At 38.9% G+C, this 18135-nt stretch overlaps 1 protein-coding gene across 2 annotated transcripts in view; it reads right to left on the bottom strand.

Annotated features, from left to right (window-relative positions):
• Positions 1-427: 427 nt before the first annotated feature.
• SPPL2B (signal peptide peptidase like 2B) overlaps positions 428-18135 on the bottom strand; it is a 24591-nt gene continuing 6883 nt past the window's right edge. Inside the window, exons 2-15 of one of the 2 annotated variants that reach the window (XM_038163477.1) lie at positions 16276-16395; positions 14061-14243; positions 13269-13358; positions 12776-12915; positions 11825-11967; positions 10901-10997; positions 10623-10739; positions 9054-9135; positions 8171-8245; positions 7983-8045; positions 6524-6623; positions 5487-5564; positions 3048-3208; positions 428-2066 (exon numbers count right to left, since the gene is read on the bottom strand). In XM_038163477.1, the coding sequence (XP_038019405.1) occupies positions 1779-2066; positions 3048-3208; positions 5487-5564; positions 6524-6623; positions 7983-8045; positions 8171-8245; positions 9054-9135; positions 10623-10739; positions 10901-10997; positions 11825-11967; positions 12776-12915; positions 13269-13358; positions 14061-14243; positions 16276-16395 (1737 nt within the window). In that variant the 3' untranslated portion in view covers positions 428-1778. Of the gene's footprint in view, positions 2067-2979; positions 3209-5486; positions 5565-6523; positions 6624-7982; positions 8046-8170; positions 8246-9053; positions 9136-10622; positions 10740-10900; positions 10998-11824; positions 11968-12775; positions 12916-13268; positions 13359-14060; positions 14244-16275; positions 16396-18135 lie in introns of both variants that reach the window. The other variant, XM_038163478.1, reaches the window with a different exon arrangement.

The raw sequence follows: 18135 nt of genomic DNA, 5'->3' as shown, positions 1-18135 counted from the left end.
TCATCCTATCAGACAAGGTTCAAGGTCTTAAGCAGAAGCTGGTAAAACTCTGAAGCCAGAGTGTGGTTTTAGAGAAAGCTGCTCACATTCTAGAGAAAGAATGCTCCCATTGCCCACAAAAGCTTTCATCCAAAAAGCACAGGGCAAAATTTTGGCTGATATTTAACTGACATTCTTGAAAAAAAAAAACCCTTCAACTCCAACATGCCAGCTGGAGACTCTTAATTTAACAGTAATGACTCTGATTGCATCACTGCAACAATACTTTTTAAATGACATTTTGGGCTCCCAAATACTCGAGAGTATTTCTTCCATGCAATCTGGAATCATATCCAAGGATCCTATAATACTTCCATTTTCTATTTCAGTTTTTGTGTGAAGCGTTTCAGGCTTTCTGGAATTGCAACATAAGGGCAGAACAGACTCCTCTGATAAAGCTAAACGTACTTAGACGGAACAAGTAATACACAAATCCCATCATCTTTCTGCATACAAAAGCTGATGCATAAAAGACTCAATCATGTTACACAGGAAAACAATCAATTTCAGGAATATAAAGTAAGACCAGCTGCACCCTAAAATTGTTAAATTCACAAATTCCTTCACAATGTAGCGACACACAAAATAATAAGTGAGCTCCCAGGTTCATTCCAGAACCTGACAGACTATGCTTTGGCTAGTCTTGGGACAAAGAAAAAACATGACTTAGGCAGTTGGTAAGTTACTGAGCAGCAAGTAGCTTTTAAATCACAACTATCTCTAGCACCATATGTGCTCCGTTGGGAATGAAAAATCAGACTATTTTCTTCAGAATTAGAAATCACAATTATATTCCTTGAATGAAGAACAAATAGAAGCTCAAAACCCCAAATATAAGAACATTTGCGCTTTAACATTTTCCCAATGAAAATACTGCCTGTTATGCTTAGTTTAGTGCTACTACCTAATTATTTTTCACCTATTTGGCTTATATTTTATTTCTAAACATTCCTAATATGCATTTGCTTCCAGGCATTATTCTGTGACCAACCCTGTTTATTATCAGAGCCCTCAGAGTTCACATGAATGCCTAGAAAGCTTCCCGGGGCTCTACTCACCCTGCCTTTTAAACTAGACTAGTAGCTCAGGTACCTAGAAGTAAAAACAAAGACAAAAAAGTTAAGAGATGCATTTAATACATCATGGTAGCATAAAGCCTTTTGGGGTAATGGTAATTTAACCATTCTCTGCATTTCCTGAATGTCAGTTTATAATAACGCATTCCCTTATATCAATGGCTTTGACAAGTCAGGAGAAATAAAGTAAATGATGACAATAGGGAAAGTGCCCCAAAAAAAAAAAAAAAAGAAAAAAAAAAAAAAAAAAGACCACGTTTCTCTCAAGTAAGCATTGTAGCAGACTTGTTCAATGCTTTTCCTCCATGTTAACCTACATCGTGGTGAAGCAGCGGAACAGCCGCACAAGCACAGAGTACTGGGTAAATAAAGACTCTTGATGCTACCCTGGCATAATGCAAAGGGAACAAATGGTCAAAGGCATTCACTAACAGCGATCATTGAAACCCACACATCAGAACTCCTGGAGAGCACCATATTTCAGAAAGGTGTTTTAAGTATATAGCTGTACCGAAGCTGGAGACAGAACATTCCTTGTTGGATTTGATGATCAGACTCCTAGTGAGGTTCCTCAATGAAAGCAAACCCTACTAAACCAGTCCTAAATATACACTGGTTTTATGTATGTTTGTGAGGGAAAGTAAGGAGTTCTTATCACATCACTTATTCCAACTGGTTTTGTTCTGCATTTAGGCATTTGCTATCAAGGTCATCCTTATTCTGAGCAGTTGGTTCCTCACTGTGGGCCATAGAGATTTCTGACTGGTCTGTCTTTGTGCTGGTATCAGCCAGTGCCTCTTCAGCCGAGGTGGAGCCGTGCAGCTCCTTCACGTGGAGGGTGGGGTTGGTCATTTGCTCAGTGTCTTGTTGAGAGGCTGGCACACTGCTGTCTTTGGGAAGCTGAGGGCAGTTGACAGGAGCTATCACCACAGGAGGCTGAGGTAGGTCTTTCTGTAAATGGAAGATCACAGTCAAAATGATGGAAAACAAGAACTATTGTGTCCAGTTATCCAATGCAATGGTCATACAAGATGAAGATTAAAGGTCCATCAACTCTGTTATCATTCTCCAGCAGTGGACAGATGCATACAGTTATTCTTTCTTTGTGTTTTATAGGACACATAGGGGAATTTTTCCTTCCAGAAAAGTGTTTGCTTTCTGAGTGATTGTTCCTTACCAGTTTCAGATGTGATCTGCCGATAAGGCAGCAACAGGCACTTGGTCCCTGGCCACTGTCCAGTTCTGCCCACCTTTACTATCACTGTACAAGAACTGACAACTTTTACATAACATTTCAGATGATCTCTAACAATTAAATTAATTTCTTTAGTGGAAGCTTGTGAAAGTTATCACAAATAGTTGAATAATAAATTAAAACTCACTGGGGGAACCTCCAGCTTCATAGATTTGGCCTTCTAGTAATTATTCAAAAACTAAAGTAATGCATGATAGAAATTATTCCTTTTTGAATCAAGTTAATTTCACTTGCAGCACAGTGAAACAAAGGCATAATTTACAATACTGAACTACATTTCCACCTTTATAAGCAATATGCTATGAAAAAATATGAAGAAAGTATTTTAAAGGTATGTTTTATATAGTACTAAATCCCACATTTTATATAATATTGTAACCTTTTACTACTACCGATACTTTCAAGAGAGATCAAACAAGTAACATTTTGGCAGAATCAAGGATGGACAAGGTCTACTTTACTTTTCACTATTCTGATTTCAGTGGCCATAAACATTGCAAAAACCAGAAAACCTTACTGAGGCAAAGAAAAAGTATGTAAAAAAGCAAACAATCAAGCAAAACCAAAATCTTTGTGTTTGTGTGATAATACTGCAATATTTTACTCAACTTTAATTCTAGTTAGGTTTTTATAATATTAGTATTTCCTGAAGACACTCATATCAAACTGGTATTCACCGCAAAGCCGCTGCCCGTCCAGAACATGGCAAGCTCCCTTCTCCAAAGGGCCACCACGAAGCTGGTGAGGAGAGTGCAGGGCACCAGGTAGAGGAGAGCAGGCTGGCCCATCTGCATCAGTGCCAAGGCAACAAAGGTCACAAGAAGGCCTATGCCATAGGCTGGAAGAAAACAAACCCAGCAAAACACAGTTATTCAGATATAGCTTCGCTCAAGCACAACTAAATTATTGGCTAAAGGAGCATTCTCATTGGAACTTTTTTCAAGCAGTATGTAAAACATCTCCAGAAGTTTTTCAGGCCTCTCTAGCATTATTTACACCATGTAAACATGGAATACTACAGTTTTTCTATTGATAACGCGAAAGTAGCGTGATTGGCCTAGTCCATACTGTGCAATTAAATAATTACCTTAAGCAAAATAAATATATGAAATATTGTGCATCATATTATATTTATGAACTCAGCAGATACAGACAAATATTTTGACCATTATAATATGCTTCTTGTTTGGGCTGGCTTTAGCTGTTTCTTCCTATCCTGCCGCATAGCTAAAAAAAAGCCAGCCTGCTCTAGGTTATACGTTTTTATTACTTTTCATTTAATTTCTGCATAAATGTGGCAAAATTTATTTAGTAGAACAGAAGTAGCCTGGATCTCATAATGTAATTATATTCAATTACATTTTCAAGACAATGAAGTTAATCCAACTTTTTCTTCAGATCCAGATTCCAAATTTTTCTTCAGAAGGTCAAGAAAGACATTGAGGGGCTGTCCAGAGAAGGGAACAGAGCTGGGGAAGGGTCGGAGAGAAGCAGCTGAGGGAGCTGGGAAAGGAGCTCAGCCTGGAGAAAAGGAGGCTCAGAGGGGACCTCCTCACTCTCCACAACTCCCTGACAGGAGGGTACAGCCAGGTGGGCTCCCAGGGAACAAGGGAAAGAAGGAGAGGAAATGGCCTCAAGTTCTGCATGGAGAGGTTTAGATTGGATATTAGGGAGAGCTTCCTCCCCAAAAAGGTTTTCCAGTCCTGGCACAGCTGCCCAGAGCAGTGATGGAGTACCTATCTCTGCAGGGATTTAAAAGATGTATGGATTTGGCATCTGGGGATATGGTTAGAGGTGGGCTTGGCAGTGCTGGGGGACTGGCTGGACTTGATGATTTCAGAAAGCTGTGATTAGAATAATCAATAACTCTTTACAGCTCTTGAAAATGCTTTTAGGGCAGGGGCATATTTTGTTATTACTGAGAGTTCTTTATATATAAATAAATTACTTCTTATTGTTTCTTATCATGATTTAAGTCCATTGCCTCACATCTTATGTGCACACCTGTAAGAAAAGTCTCACTGTCCTCTCTGCAGTCTACCATTAAGTAGCTGTGGGAAGCAACAGAATCTCCTCTTTGCCTTCTCTTCTTTTTACAACCCTGTGCTCCAGTCTTCGTCCATCCTGACGGTCTCCACTGGATTTACTCCAGTATGTCAATGTCTGTCTGGCACCAGGGATCCCTGTTAACTCAGTCTTAAGTGACAAACTGAGAGGAATAATCACTCCTCTCATAACTGCTGACTACATCTTGCTAACTCAGCCCTGTATGTGGCTCATTCTCAGTGCTGCAATAGCACACTGCTGACTCTTTACCAACACATTTTCCAATTACTGCAAACATATTTTTAAAGTACCAGATAAGACAACAAATTTGTTTTACTATATATGAGAGACAATGATTTGGAACATCAATAAAAGCATTTCTCTACCCCTGCTAGAAGTGTCCATAAACCTAGATATTTTTTCAAAAGAATTTCTAAAGAAGCTGTTAATGACAATTTTTCATGACATTTACTGCAAGCATTAGAAGTCTTTGCTAGCAGAAGCACATTGTAAGAAAGACAACAGGAATCTGTCAGATCCTATTCATCAGTAGTATTTATGTTCATAACTCCACATAACTCCATGGATTTTACAAACTAAAGAAGAAAATTTATCTAGAGGTGTTATAGTCTTCATAATAAAATTTCCTAAATCACAGGTTATGGATTTTAAGAATACACAAGAAATTAAGAACAATGTCAAAGGATGATATCCCTGAACCTGAATTCTCATGCACAATAAACTCAAAGATTCATGAATCAAGAAACCACGATGAGTAGCTGAGCACATGTAAAAATAGTGTAATTACAAGGGGTAGACTGAGACCCTTGGCAGCCATGGTAACAAGAGCTCCCCTTATGTAAGGCAGGCGAAACAGCTCATAAAAGCAACATCAGCTAGTTTGGTGATGGAAGATCTAGCCTTGAAAGCACTTTGCTAAATATTTCTGTTTAATAATAAAAGGAGGAACAGGATAACGCCCCCAAACTATGCCATGCAAGACTGATGACAGGCTTTTAGAGGGAGCCACTTCTGTAGGTCTTGTGTTCAGGTGGCACTGTGGTACATACCTATTGTGCAGGCTACAAAATAGACTCTGGATGACTGCACCTGAATATCAAATCTATGGCAATAGGCTACCAGTAAGCCTAGGAAAAGAAAGAACAATTAAAATATGCTTTCAACCTAGTCATGCACTTCATGATAAAAATAAAATCATCAAACCAGCTAGGAACTTGCAAGAATTTTTTTTCCCCAAAGAACTTTCTTGGCACCCTGTGTTTAAGCACCATGACAACATATCCAGGAGGCTGCACAATTTACAAACCAGTTATCTGATGGTACAAGCCCCATGTATTGGAAGCACTCCAGAAGAAAAATACACAGCTACAAACATGCAGATCATAGATAAAAATGTCATCTCATCCCTACTAAACATTTGTAAAAATACAACGTTCACAACAAGAGTAAGAGTAAGTTCAGCCCTTTGAGCTGGTACTGAAGACAGTAGAATTTTATGGTTAATGACTATGCCTGCTTCAGGTTGGGGGGAGGAGGGGAGACTAATGGGCATGACAGAGTTCATATTTCCCAAAATACAAAAAAGTAACGAAATTATTTTGCAGAAGAAATCTGAAAGCCAGAAGGTGCATAATTTTTTCACCTGCAGTGATGCCAGGGATAGTTCTACATACTATCCAAAATCAAATTTGAGAGAAGGTGTGGCAGAAATACTGGGTGTAGTGTGACTAACAGTTAGGAATTTTTGAGTGGTCAGGCATCTGTACTTAATCCATGTGCAAATGGACAAATAATTTCCTCTATCACCACACTAGCAAAGATGCTTCATAGTATAGAATCAGTTGCTAAATCTACTCCTGCAATTTCTCTACATTTCTTACATCACTGCATGTGAAACTGAACCATAGGATTAATGTGCATTTTTCTTGTTGAAAAGGTGAGCAGTGCACAAAAAAACCCTATACTTGAAAATTCATCAGGTTTATAGTAGTCAAATCAAACCCTCCACTTGAAGCAGGAATACAAGAGGAATAAACTAATACGACAATGCAACATGTAAAATTCTTAACATACTAATAAACAATACCTGGAACTAAAATGTCTCCAAATCCTAGGAGAGAAAAAGGCCTGTCACATAGAGCCAATGGTGAGGAATTCAGTCGTGGAACCTTCAGGACCATTGGGAGCTTGGAATGAGAGAGACACATGTCTGATGAAAAGCATAGTGACACTACCTACCAGAACTTGTTCCTGTTGTACTCAAAGTACAAGTTTCAAATATGTCAAATGAATCTTTTTACACCTTCATTACATACAATATTACTGACAACTAACAAAATGCATTTAAGATGCGAGAGATGAAATACTTTCTAAATACTAGCTTAACTTCAAAGTCTTCACAGACAATTGGGTATCAACTCTGCTTTGGCTGCAGGTATGTACAAAATTTAGGTAAGCAGCTACATGCATAGGAAATAATAATTTATACAGTTCATTCACCTGGGTGCAATAAAAGTCTCAAAAGACCAAGACATGAATAATTTTAAAAAGTCATTTTAAAAATCACTTTAAAGACTCTTCCCCGCCCCCTGTGTTCCTATTTATTACATTAATTGCAATGTGAGGCACAGTATGCCACGGTCCCTTGCAAACCTGTCTTTTATTTATTACATTACATTAAAGAAACTTTATTTTCTTTTTTCTTATATTAGTGCCAAAATAATTTTATATACTTATAATTTCATGACTATTTTATACAATTCATTCTGTGCATAAAGTTGAATCCAAAGGGGTACTAAAGGGGTACAGGAGAGAAGAACAAAAGAAGTCAAAGAAATTAGTATGGACTGTATGGATTGATCCACATCCTGCAAACAACCTATTTGCTTTGCTATTTTCCCACATGACACTATTACATTCATTGCTGAAACAGATCAAATTAATCCTTAAATTAACATAACCAGGTTTTCCTACTGATTAGTTTTTTTGTTTTGTTCATGATATCTCACTATCTCCTACATCTCACATACTTTCCTCCCTGAGTCAGCCACATCTTGTAAGGTGTTCATGCAATTGGCTGCTGTCCAACGGTGAGAACCCACTGAACACTGACTTCTGCTTTCTTCTGTCTCCAATTTGTGTTTCTCTCCTTTACCTACAGCCTCAGCTTTTCATAAAGCAAATGTCAAAAAAGGGAAGGATGGGGAAGAGACAGACTGATTATATGTTTTATCTCTTTAGGAAAAGATGCTCATGCTTAATTAGCAACAAGTTAATATTTACAGATGTGGTCATGTTTTTGTGAAGCTGAGCTAACCAGCTTTCTTATCTTGAAACCCTGTCAAAAAAGATAAAGGAAAACCAAAGCTGGTGTGATGAACCACTGCAAGTCTGCTTTGCCCCTCCAGAATAAACATTCAGGAGTACTTATTCCCACATTAAGTTCTTTTCAGACTGGCATTTTAATTTCAGCTTTGTGGTCTTGAACTTTAGAGAAGTTAAAAGTGTAACAGTTAAAAGCCAGATTTTCAGACAACATGCAGTACCTTTTCATGAGTGGCAGAATCAGATGGGCCTGCAGCCACCTCCACCATTATACTCTCCCCAGTCTAAAGAAAAAAATGGGAAAACTGTAAATCAGCACTTCACTCAGCAGCTCTGGGATCATTTGGGAACACACAGAGAAACAAGTCTACTCTGTGGGCAGCAGGCAATAGAGAAGCACCTTACTTACCTTTGTTAGAAAAGGTGTGATAAATACAAAGAATACATCATACACAAAAAGAACCAGGAGGAGTAAGGTACAACCCTGAAGGAAGAGACAAGATAATTGGTATTTACACATTAGCAAACAGCGAAGAATTAATAATTAGAAGGCTATTCAAAGAAAGGGCTTGCAAAGACTAAAACAAGTCATTAGTGTATTTTTCTTGATTCCTAAATATTTTAGATAGAGGAACAGGGTCTTGCATGCACCATATAAAATTAAGTAATTCTTAAACACAAAATTACATGTTATTGCTCAAAATTCTTTATCATGTAAAATCTGGAAATGGTGCCACTTCAGTTTACTGGGAAATATGAAGAATCTCTGCACCATAAGATGCCAGGCATAGCTTGAAACACTATATACCCATTTACTGCCAGTCTATACAAACTTATAGGTGAAGATAATTTGAAACAAGAGTTTGAAGAGCTGCTTAAGGGGCAACTAAATTACTAATACTGATTTTTGTCTTAGGATACTGACTAAGGTCAGAAAGATTTGAAAAAAACCACTAGACTGATGCATTAGTTATATGTCAATTTGAAAAATAAAATCAAAACAATCAAACCCTCCCCCATCCCCCCCAGATAAAATACTCAAGTACCAAATACATAAATAAAGGGGTGATTTATTAGTCAACACTCTACAGAATCTACAGAACAATCACATGCCACTTCTGGGTCTTCATTATACTCATTGAATCCCTTTTTCCATGCTACATATGAATGGAAGTGCATTTCCAAGGCAATATACTCTGTTATAAGTGACTCCTCTGTTCAAACACATACATGCAAACTTCTTCTCTTTAACTTTCAGAAGAAAGCTTGTAACTTCTGTTTAACTTTCATACCTTAAATGTAGGCAGGCGAATTGTTTTCAACATGTAAAGACAGAAAGCAATTCCTAAAGCATCTTGCAGAACCCAGGCCCACCTTAAAAAAAGGAAAGTAACATTTTTGCAGGAAACAGCAGGAAAAACAAACCAAGCCTTGTCCTCACTAAGGATCTGCTTGGGACAAAGAAAAAACCCTTTTATTCAAAGTACTTGCTTGAAATTGACACTGTTGTCAGCATGAGTTTGCAAATGGGAAGTTGTTTTTCATCAACCTGATAACCTTCCACAAAGAAGTGCTTAGGAGATGAGGAAAGACCTGTGTGATAGCATCTATCTAGACTTCAGTAAGGCTTTCCACTGACTATCTTCTGTAAAATCCTCACAGAGAAACTGATGAAGTACAAGGTGAATGCGCAGTGAGGGGGACTGAAAACTGGATGAATGAGGTCAGAGGATACCAAAATGGGAAGTGCTGGGTACACCTTTGTCCTGTGTATATGTGTGCACCCTTGTGTGCTGAGGCAAATTTACAGCTGGGCCTATTTTTCAATTGTGTTTTGCAAGCTGAGTATAGAAGTGCTCTTTGCTTTACTCTCAACTGCTAGGGTTAAAGAGAAGTAGGATCTGAGATAAACAACATTAAAGTTTCCCAAAAATTGCTATGGTCTAGGTACAATGAGAGATGGTGCTGTGGGATCAATAGATGTGTACTTGCTGATGGAGCTCTTGCAGGAAACACTCAGGCACACTTCAGCACTGATGCAGAAAATGGATTTCCTAGTCCTAAATATTTTGGAACATTTCTATAGTACTGCAGTACTCCTCAGTCTGACACTTATCTCTCTAAAGGGTCTTTCAGAGTTGATGATTCCTGGATTTGAGTTCTGTCACTGAATGATCCACACAGAACACATATCCCACAAAAGCACTGCCATACATTCAAAGCACAAGTCAGACATCTTGGATATCATCATCAGAAACATAAGCCAGCATTTCAGTTCCAATACTGAACCCCAATAGAGGAACCAAGAAGATGAACACAACCTGTATACATGGGAAAACTGGAATATCTGGGAGTGAGGTAAGATGCAAAAAATCCCAAACAAAAACAAAAACCACAACACTGTAAAAGATACACCTCTAACAAAAGTAGTATGAACCTGCTACAATTAGGTATACAGCAACACTGGGTGTAGAGAATTACTGACTTGCACAAGAAAGCTGAGAGAAACTCAAGATTTGACCATCTTATCAATTCTTATTCTCATGAAGAAATAAGTTAGACAACTTGTGTCCAACTTTCCATATCAGTTCTGAAAAGCTGTCTTAAGTCAAAGAGATCAGAATACTGACTGGGACTCAGAGAAATTCAAGCTTAACAAGAGACAGTTTTCTGTAATTTAAGTGAACGAGAAAAAGATTAAGTACATAAGGAACAACTAAGAATTTCTGCATGTCTCTATTTTTTTTTCCTGTCATTCCTAATTTCCGGATACATGTTGACTTCTGTGGATATCAGTTACTTATATAATAAAGTGTATTAAAATTTTTAGCACAGAAAAGTTTTTAGCACAGATCACTTACTGATCTTCATTTCTGAAGATTCCCCAGACTACGCTGACAGAGATACAAAATACTGCCAAGAGCAACATCCGGACCTGGGGACGCTTGTGAAAATATGGCAAGTTGTTGTCTGGGATTCTGAAAAAGAATCACACCAAAGCTACAGTTGTCTATCTATATATATGGCCTCTTCTTTTATAACCATTTTGAAGCATGAAGCCACCTTTTAAACCCCACACCTACCCAACAGCATAAAAATCTAAGTTTCCCTATTAAAATTTTGTTAAGTTGCCACATACCTACACTTTCCCAAGGGGAATCTTCTTACAAAGGGAGACAGACAGCTGTAAAGACCAATCGAGGCAGCCAGGCAGAATATTCCTATTATAACATAGACTGAGGGGAAAAAAGTATTAAGTCCAAGTAAGGTAAGGCAAGAAATGCTTTTTTCGTATCCTGGCTGAATAAAGAACAGACAGTCAATAAGACTAAATGAGAAATAAGGCTTGCATTTCAACAGTGAAAGGTAAATTCAGAGACTTTAAATGATTGATTAGATTTGTGCTCTTTAAGTATCTAATTCTAGCTCCTTTTACTCAGGTGTACTTTATGCAATACCTACTTAAACAAATCAAAACCTCTATCCTAATCTTCTTAAAGTAAGTCATAAGCCTCAAAGGCAACCTATGGTGAAGCATTTATCTTCTCTTTATGAGTATACAGGAGCATTATAAGGGACTATTAATGTCACTAAGTAGCAAAATTAATCAACAGAGATGGGATGCATGTTTCACTACTTCCTCAAAAATATGAAGAAGCATTAGGCTCTCATGTTTTGTCAATCTGATGAGTGATCAGCAGAATATTATAATCTTTATAAAGATAAAAAAATTATCCTTGATCTTGACTTCAAATTGAACAATAATAGAGAGAAAGAATAGGTCTGAGAACATCTTTAACAAAAGTAAAAGGTGGAAAATACTAAGTCTGTATCTACTTAATAGGCTTTAATGTTTGAAAGAAGCTTTATGATCAACCTCACAAAAAGAAGGATTAGAAATCTACTTAGTGAGTTTTCTTACAGTATTTTAAATCATATTGGGATGAAGACACATGACAGAAGAGAGATGTTTCATTATTATTTTCACAATAAAGTGATCTTTGAACAATGTCAGCCTTGTGACATTGAAGATGTTTCAATACAAATACAACCTTAAGAGTACCTAAGTGGTCATAGAAGAAATAAAGGAGGACGAGCATTGAGCAGCACATCACTACAAACACACAGATCATTATGGGAGTCACATCCACCGTTTCATCATCATGTTTCTCTGCCCCATCATCACGCTTGTGCTTCATGTATCTCCTGAAAGAGTAACATGGCTACCATCAGTTCATTCCTTCTGCAACAAAATACACAAGGACGCTGAATCTTCAGCAAAAAACCACAAGGGGTTGAAACAACACCAATGCCTGCTTTGACTCCCACTCAAGTCAGTGGGACACTGTATTTTCCATGGAGGTATGAACATCAGCTATAACGCAAATGCATAAACCAGTAATTGCTGTGTTAACTTATCTAGAGGACTATTTCATTTGCTAAAAACTCAACTGAATCCTGAAAACTACCACAGAATAATTTGTTAACTTTAGAAGAAATCCTTGAATCAGGATGTGTATACAAAATATATGTTAGAAATTAGTGTGGCACAATGACCTCCTTCTCCCAATCCCACTTGCTGGCAAACAGCAACCATAAAATTTCATTTCAAAATTGGTAACAAACATAGTATATGTTAGCCATCCAATCAATTTGGTTTGCCCTATACCAGTAAAAGAAAATTGTATTATTTTTTTACAAAGCATTTATGTGGTGAATTTTTGCAAAAGGGAAGCCTATTACTTAATAATTTTCTTTCTGAGCTTTTTAAATGCTTGGTATTTTAACATGACAAAATCCTAAAAAAAATCTACATGCAATTTATACTCTAATAATTTCCTACAGCAACCAAACCAATGCAAGACTCAGGGCCTTTCAAACATCACATCAGCATTTTCCCTAGAGTCTCCTAACCTCACTAGCAGAGCTGCCAGGTGATGCTTACATAAACACCACCTATTTTTTGTTCTGTGAAAAATACAGGAAAACTGGTATACTGCATTTAGTTACTCACTTTTTCACATCTCTGCTTCCTGCCCAGTAGCCTCCAATTGCAACAGTCCCCACGGCCATGACAAAGATAATCACCATGTTGTAGTCCAGCACAGGTTCATTTGGTGCGTACATTGCTCCTTTCACTGAGCTGCCAAAACTCTGTGGAGGTAAATACAAGTCAGGAAGGACATCCAAAAAGCCACCTTAGCAAAGGTTCCCTTACTTAATTTTCACTAAGCAACTTCAGAATCAGGATTCATTATAAACACATAAGAGCCATCTATTGGCTCTTCTATTAGTGATATTTATTTCCAGCACCAGGCTGTATTTGGATTTTATTCCAAAGATGAGAAATAACCTCCCAAGAGATTTTTTTTTCCAAAACACAATAATGCAATCTTCATGAATACACTCCCTACATATTCAAAGCTCTTAAGGTGAACTTAATACTGTTGAGCAGTGATTCATTTAAATGAGATAATATAAATGAGAGCTTTTAGTATCGAGTTTACCTTGCCAATATCTAACATATCAGTATAGCTAAGCAGAGCTACAGGAATATCAATCTCTTCATACTGGCTCCTATTACCTCCCGGAGGAACCTGAAAGACAGTTCAAACCAGGTAAGAATATGTTTCTTTCTGCAAATACTTCTATTCCTTCAGAAGGGTTAAAGTTGCAAACTCTGTTCCAGCTAATTTGAAAAATACTCTAGACTAGAGAACTTAATGACAGCAAACACTCAAAAGTCAAAATATATGCCTGCTCCCAGTAAAACAGAAGTAATATAAGACTGTAACAGCAAAATGAAGCAATGAAACCAAGCAGTATCTTTTGCACATCAGGGTCACAGGTTTATGACTGCTGTGTGCCTCTAGTATTGACCAGGACTCAAATTTACTAATTTTATTTTCAAAGCTACTAATTTTACAAAATACATGCTGTTGCTGCTCCAGCTGAATCTAAAGCACTAGATTCAGTGTGATAGTATGATGGAGTCACAAACTAACCTCATCCTTTGACTCCAGTATTTCATTCAGAACAAGGGGTAATCCTGAGCCCTTAACCTGAATTTTCACATGAGCTCCGTGCCAACCCTTCCTACTGAAATGAGGGCTCTTGTTTCATTCATTCTTCCGTCAGATGTATGGTTTCCACACATAACTATACAACATATATACATGCAGCAACACACATGAATTATTTACTTTAAAGAGGAACATCAAATACCAGCAATATGCACTGAAGACAAGACAATATCTAGCATCAGAGGAGTATCAGCAGGAAGATAAAAAGCAACTTACCAGTCTCTCTCTACTAACAATCAGCAGCCCACGGGCCCCATTTATCTGAGCAAGCCTCACTTTCTCATAGAAGGTGCAATTTCCTCGCATCACCATGGGGATTTGGTTATTAAATCCCCCATGAGGTACATCAGAAGGAGAACACAAAACAGATGCTGTCTGATCCTGCAGTTGCAGGAGTGACTGAAAAAAAGAAATTAGTTAAATACATATCTATAATGTAAAATAATAAAGGAAGTCAAGAGCAGAAGCCAGAGTTTCTAAAGAGTAATTTGAAACCTTCTAGTAATGGAGTGGTAGACTATTCTCAGAGAAAAATGAAAGCTGAAACAGTGCAGCCTTCTCTATTATGTAGGGACCTGCCTTGTTTCACCTTATTTTACAGAATTCTGCTGGTAATAAAATTTGGGATATGACCTTCACTTGTATTTATTTTCTTCAGCATTGTTGCTGTTCTGATGCACACGGCCAGGATGTGGGAGGAGCAGAGCAAGGTTTTATCTTTGCTGGGGTAGCAGAATGGCAGGCTGGGATGATGGAGGGTATGAACAGCTAGAAACCAAAACACAGGCTGGGGAAAAGTACAGAAGCATATGGAATAAACTCCCATCTTGAAACCTACTGTATCCAGGGACCTGAGATTTTGCATCCCAAGTACTTGAATACTGGATTTTAAGCTACTTCTCTCACCACTTGTGATCTAGAGACATTGCAAGCCTGTCCCAATTCCTTGGTTTTGGTCTTCCTCAGACCCAAAGGCATCTAATCTGGTGTGTTTCAACAAGAACATCCCAGAGACACTTCAAGGTTTTAGAAATAACACCAGCATGAATTATTCCTTGCAAAATCTAAACAATCACCAGCATCTTTTCCCAGTTCTATTTGCAAGTTACCTGAAAACTGCAATTATCTACCAAACAACCAAGCTGTGCTAAGAGAAGCAGGTCTCAGCCCTTGCTGAGGTGAGCTGTCAGATTTGAGAAGAGTCAAGGTAAAGTTTTAACCTGAAAAAATGGAACAGTTTGTATTAGAAATCCACAGGTGCACAACATAAAATACCTGTGTAAAGGACTCTACAGTTTTAGGATGGAAAGAGAAGTGTCAGGTTGTCAGGAGCTTCCACCTTATTCAGAAAACTGCTGCCTCCAGCCTGACCTCTGGAGACAGTGAAATGCTCCAACCCACACTTCCTGGTCATCCAGGTTTCAGAGCACAGAGCACAACACAAATGCAGAGTGAGGTCAGAGTGGTGCACTGCATCGCCTCAGTTAATGAGCTGTACTGCTGGAGTACTGAAGGAGGAGGAGCAAGAATGTGGAAGAAGGGAAAAGCAGAAAAGAACCAAGGAAGGAGACAGGGACAGGCAAGGGATATAGCATACACCACCCAAGCCTGTGCAAGCTATTCTGGACTGTATTGGCTGCTGCAGAGCTACTGAGATATGACTCTAGTGAATTTTTATGAGACTGATTTAAACAAGGTGCCTACAGTACAGTTCCCAACTCTCACAAGTACCACAGTCAGTCATGCATGTGCTGATTCACATTATACAGGCAGGGCAAGTGCAAGAGTTTATCAGCTGAGCCTATACAAGGCAAAGACAACTACTGGTGTATCTAGGGACTAATCTAGTGCAATAAACCCACCAGAAGTAACTGAGACTCGCCTAGGAACTCTAATAATTCTGTGGGGCTCATTCAAAGTGCATTTGCTGATTTCATCATTCAGTGCCAGTAACTTTGTCTCACAGAAAAGAGCTAAGAATTTACTCCATTTTCAGCTCATACAGCTTTGGATAATGCAGCAAAAGCTTGACACAGTTTATGACTACCTAATCTTACACTTGACACTGAGAAAGGACTAAAGGCCACAGTTCACTATATTCAGAAAAGTCATGTGGTATCTTCTTGTACCAAGCTGATGTACAAAAACTCCTTTGCAAGCCCAGGTATGTGCCATTTTAACTTCATTGATCACACCATTGAAAAGGAGTATTTTAGTTTGGAACAGCAATAGTCATTATCTCTGCACAATGCCTGGAAATGAACATTGCCATCCTAGCACAGCCTAGTGATCTTAGGAGATAAAATACTTTCTAGGCAGAGCAAACAAAGTAGTTGCTTCAAATTCTACTAATCCAACTAAGAAATCAGAAGTTTCATTGTAACAAAGGCATTTTTAAACACTTTTTGTCATCAGTTAGCTAGGTACTTACAGCTTTACCCAGATCATGTGGCAAATGGGCCCACTGAGAGTTGAAGAGAATACAGTAGTCTTTTCCTTTGCTGCTCCCCTTCTCTGAAAGGACATGTACCATCCCATACTCACAGTACACCTGAAAATGTAACAAAAATTTCACAAGAATTTTAGATTACATAAAATATCAGAAGTGAAGGGAGTAACTTTCTGTTGACTGCCCTGCTTTTCTAAAGAAAAACAAGAGTCTAAAAAGTTTTCATATCTGTGCAGGGAGTACAGTGGAATTTGTTATTATTTCCATCATGCTTCGAAGAAAGACTTTAGATACATCAGGCATTCCCTCCTACACAGCAATTGGCCAAAGAATCAAATGAAACAATATTGGATGTGTTTAAAGAAAAAAGACCAAATCCAACAAACCAAAAAGCCAACCTCAAACTACAGTGGTGCACAAATGTATATAACCACAACAAGGGAAAGAAGCTGGACGAATGCAGAACAGATATGAGAATTGGAGTACTCTGTTCAGCTCTGGGGCTCCCAACATCAGGAGGACGTGGAGCTGCTGGAGCCAGGCCAGAGGAGGCCCCGGAGATGCTGCAAGGGCTGGAGCCCCTCTGCTCTGGAGCCAGGCTGGCAGAGCTGGGGCTGCTCACCTGCAGAGGAGAAGGCTCCAGGCAGAGCTCAGAGCCCCTGGCAGGGCCTGAAGGGGCTCCAGGAGAGCTGCAGAGGGACTGGGGACAAGGCCTGCAGGGACAGCACCCAGGGAATGGCTCCCAGTGCCAGAGGGCAGGGCTGGATGGGATCTTGGGCAGGAATTGTTCCCTGGCAGGGTGGGCAGGCCCTGGCACAGGGTGCCCAGAGCAGTGGGTTGCCCCATCTCTGGAAGTGTTCAAGGCCAGGATGTGCCTTTGAACAGCCTGGCCTAGCCCACCCCATGTAAGGGGGCTGGAACTAGATGATCTCTAAGGTCCCTTCCCACTCAAACCATTTCATGATTTTATGAATAAGATATCAACTCCTGAAAATACAGGCTGAAAGAATGATGAATTCTAGATTTGTATCACTCCAAAACTCAACCTTGGACACCTTTGCTGAAGATGTGGCAAGACCCCACAGCAGCAGCAGCTCTTTTTCTGTCCTAGGTGGCACATGGAGACTCTCAAGTCTACCTACTGCATTTACTTATCACTGCTTCAATGACCAGTTGTCACTGTTGTCAAAACTCCAACAACATCTGCAACAACATAAGTAGGGAGATTACATATCTAATATTTATAATTAAAGGTCTGTCCTGGGTCTGGCTGGGATGGAGCTAATTTTCTTTACAGCAGCTGATGGTGCAGTGTTTTAGTTTTGTGCCCAAAACAATGCTGATAACAAAATAATGTTTTAGCTATTGCTGAACAGTGTGCAGAGTGTCAAGGCCTTCTCTGTTTCTCACCCTGTTCACCCGGTGCATAGATGCCCAAGAGGTTTGGAAGGGGTCACAACCAGGCAGATGAGTCAACAAAGAGATATTCCTACCCGCAGCATATCATGTTTATTTTTATAAGGAGGTTAGCTATCTTTTGCATCATGTACATGTTAGAATTCTCCTGAAGAACTCACGGAAACTGAGATAACAGAACCCAGATCCTGTAGTAACATGGAGAAAGAGAAGAACTACAGCAAAAAAAAAAAAAAAGGCAACACGCAGCAAACTACCAGTTTTGGATGTCTCGGTTGTGACATACAGTATGTAACTTGCTTGTTCAGTGAACTGCTCACATTACATCTAACTGCAAGATGTGCTGATTTTAGCACAAATATTTTCAGCCTCCCATCCCTGCAAAAAAAATACACAGCAAACACAGTAATTTCCTCGTTATTTTGG

The sequence above is a fragment of the Motacilla alba genome, chromosome 28 (assembly GCF_015832195.1).
Source record: "Motacilla alba alba isolate MOTALB_02 chromosome 28, Motacilla_alba_V1.0_pri, whole genome shotgun sequence".
NCBI classification, from domain to species: domain Eukaryota; kingdom Metazoa; phylum Chordata; class Aves; order Passeriformes; family Motacillidae; genus Motacilla; species Motacilla alba.
The sequence above is the reverse complement of the archived record's forward strand: the minus strand, read 5'-3'. Positions and strand labels throughout refer to the sequence as shown.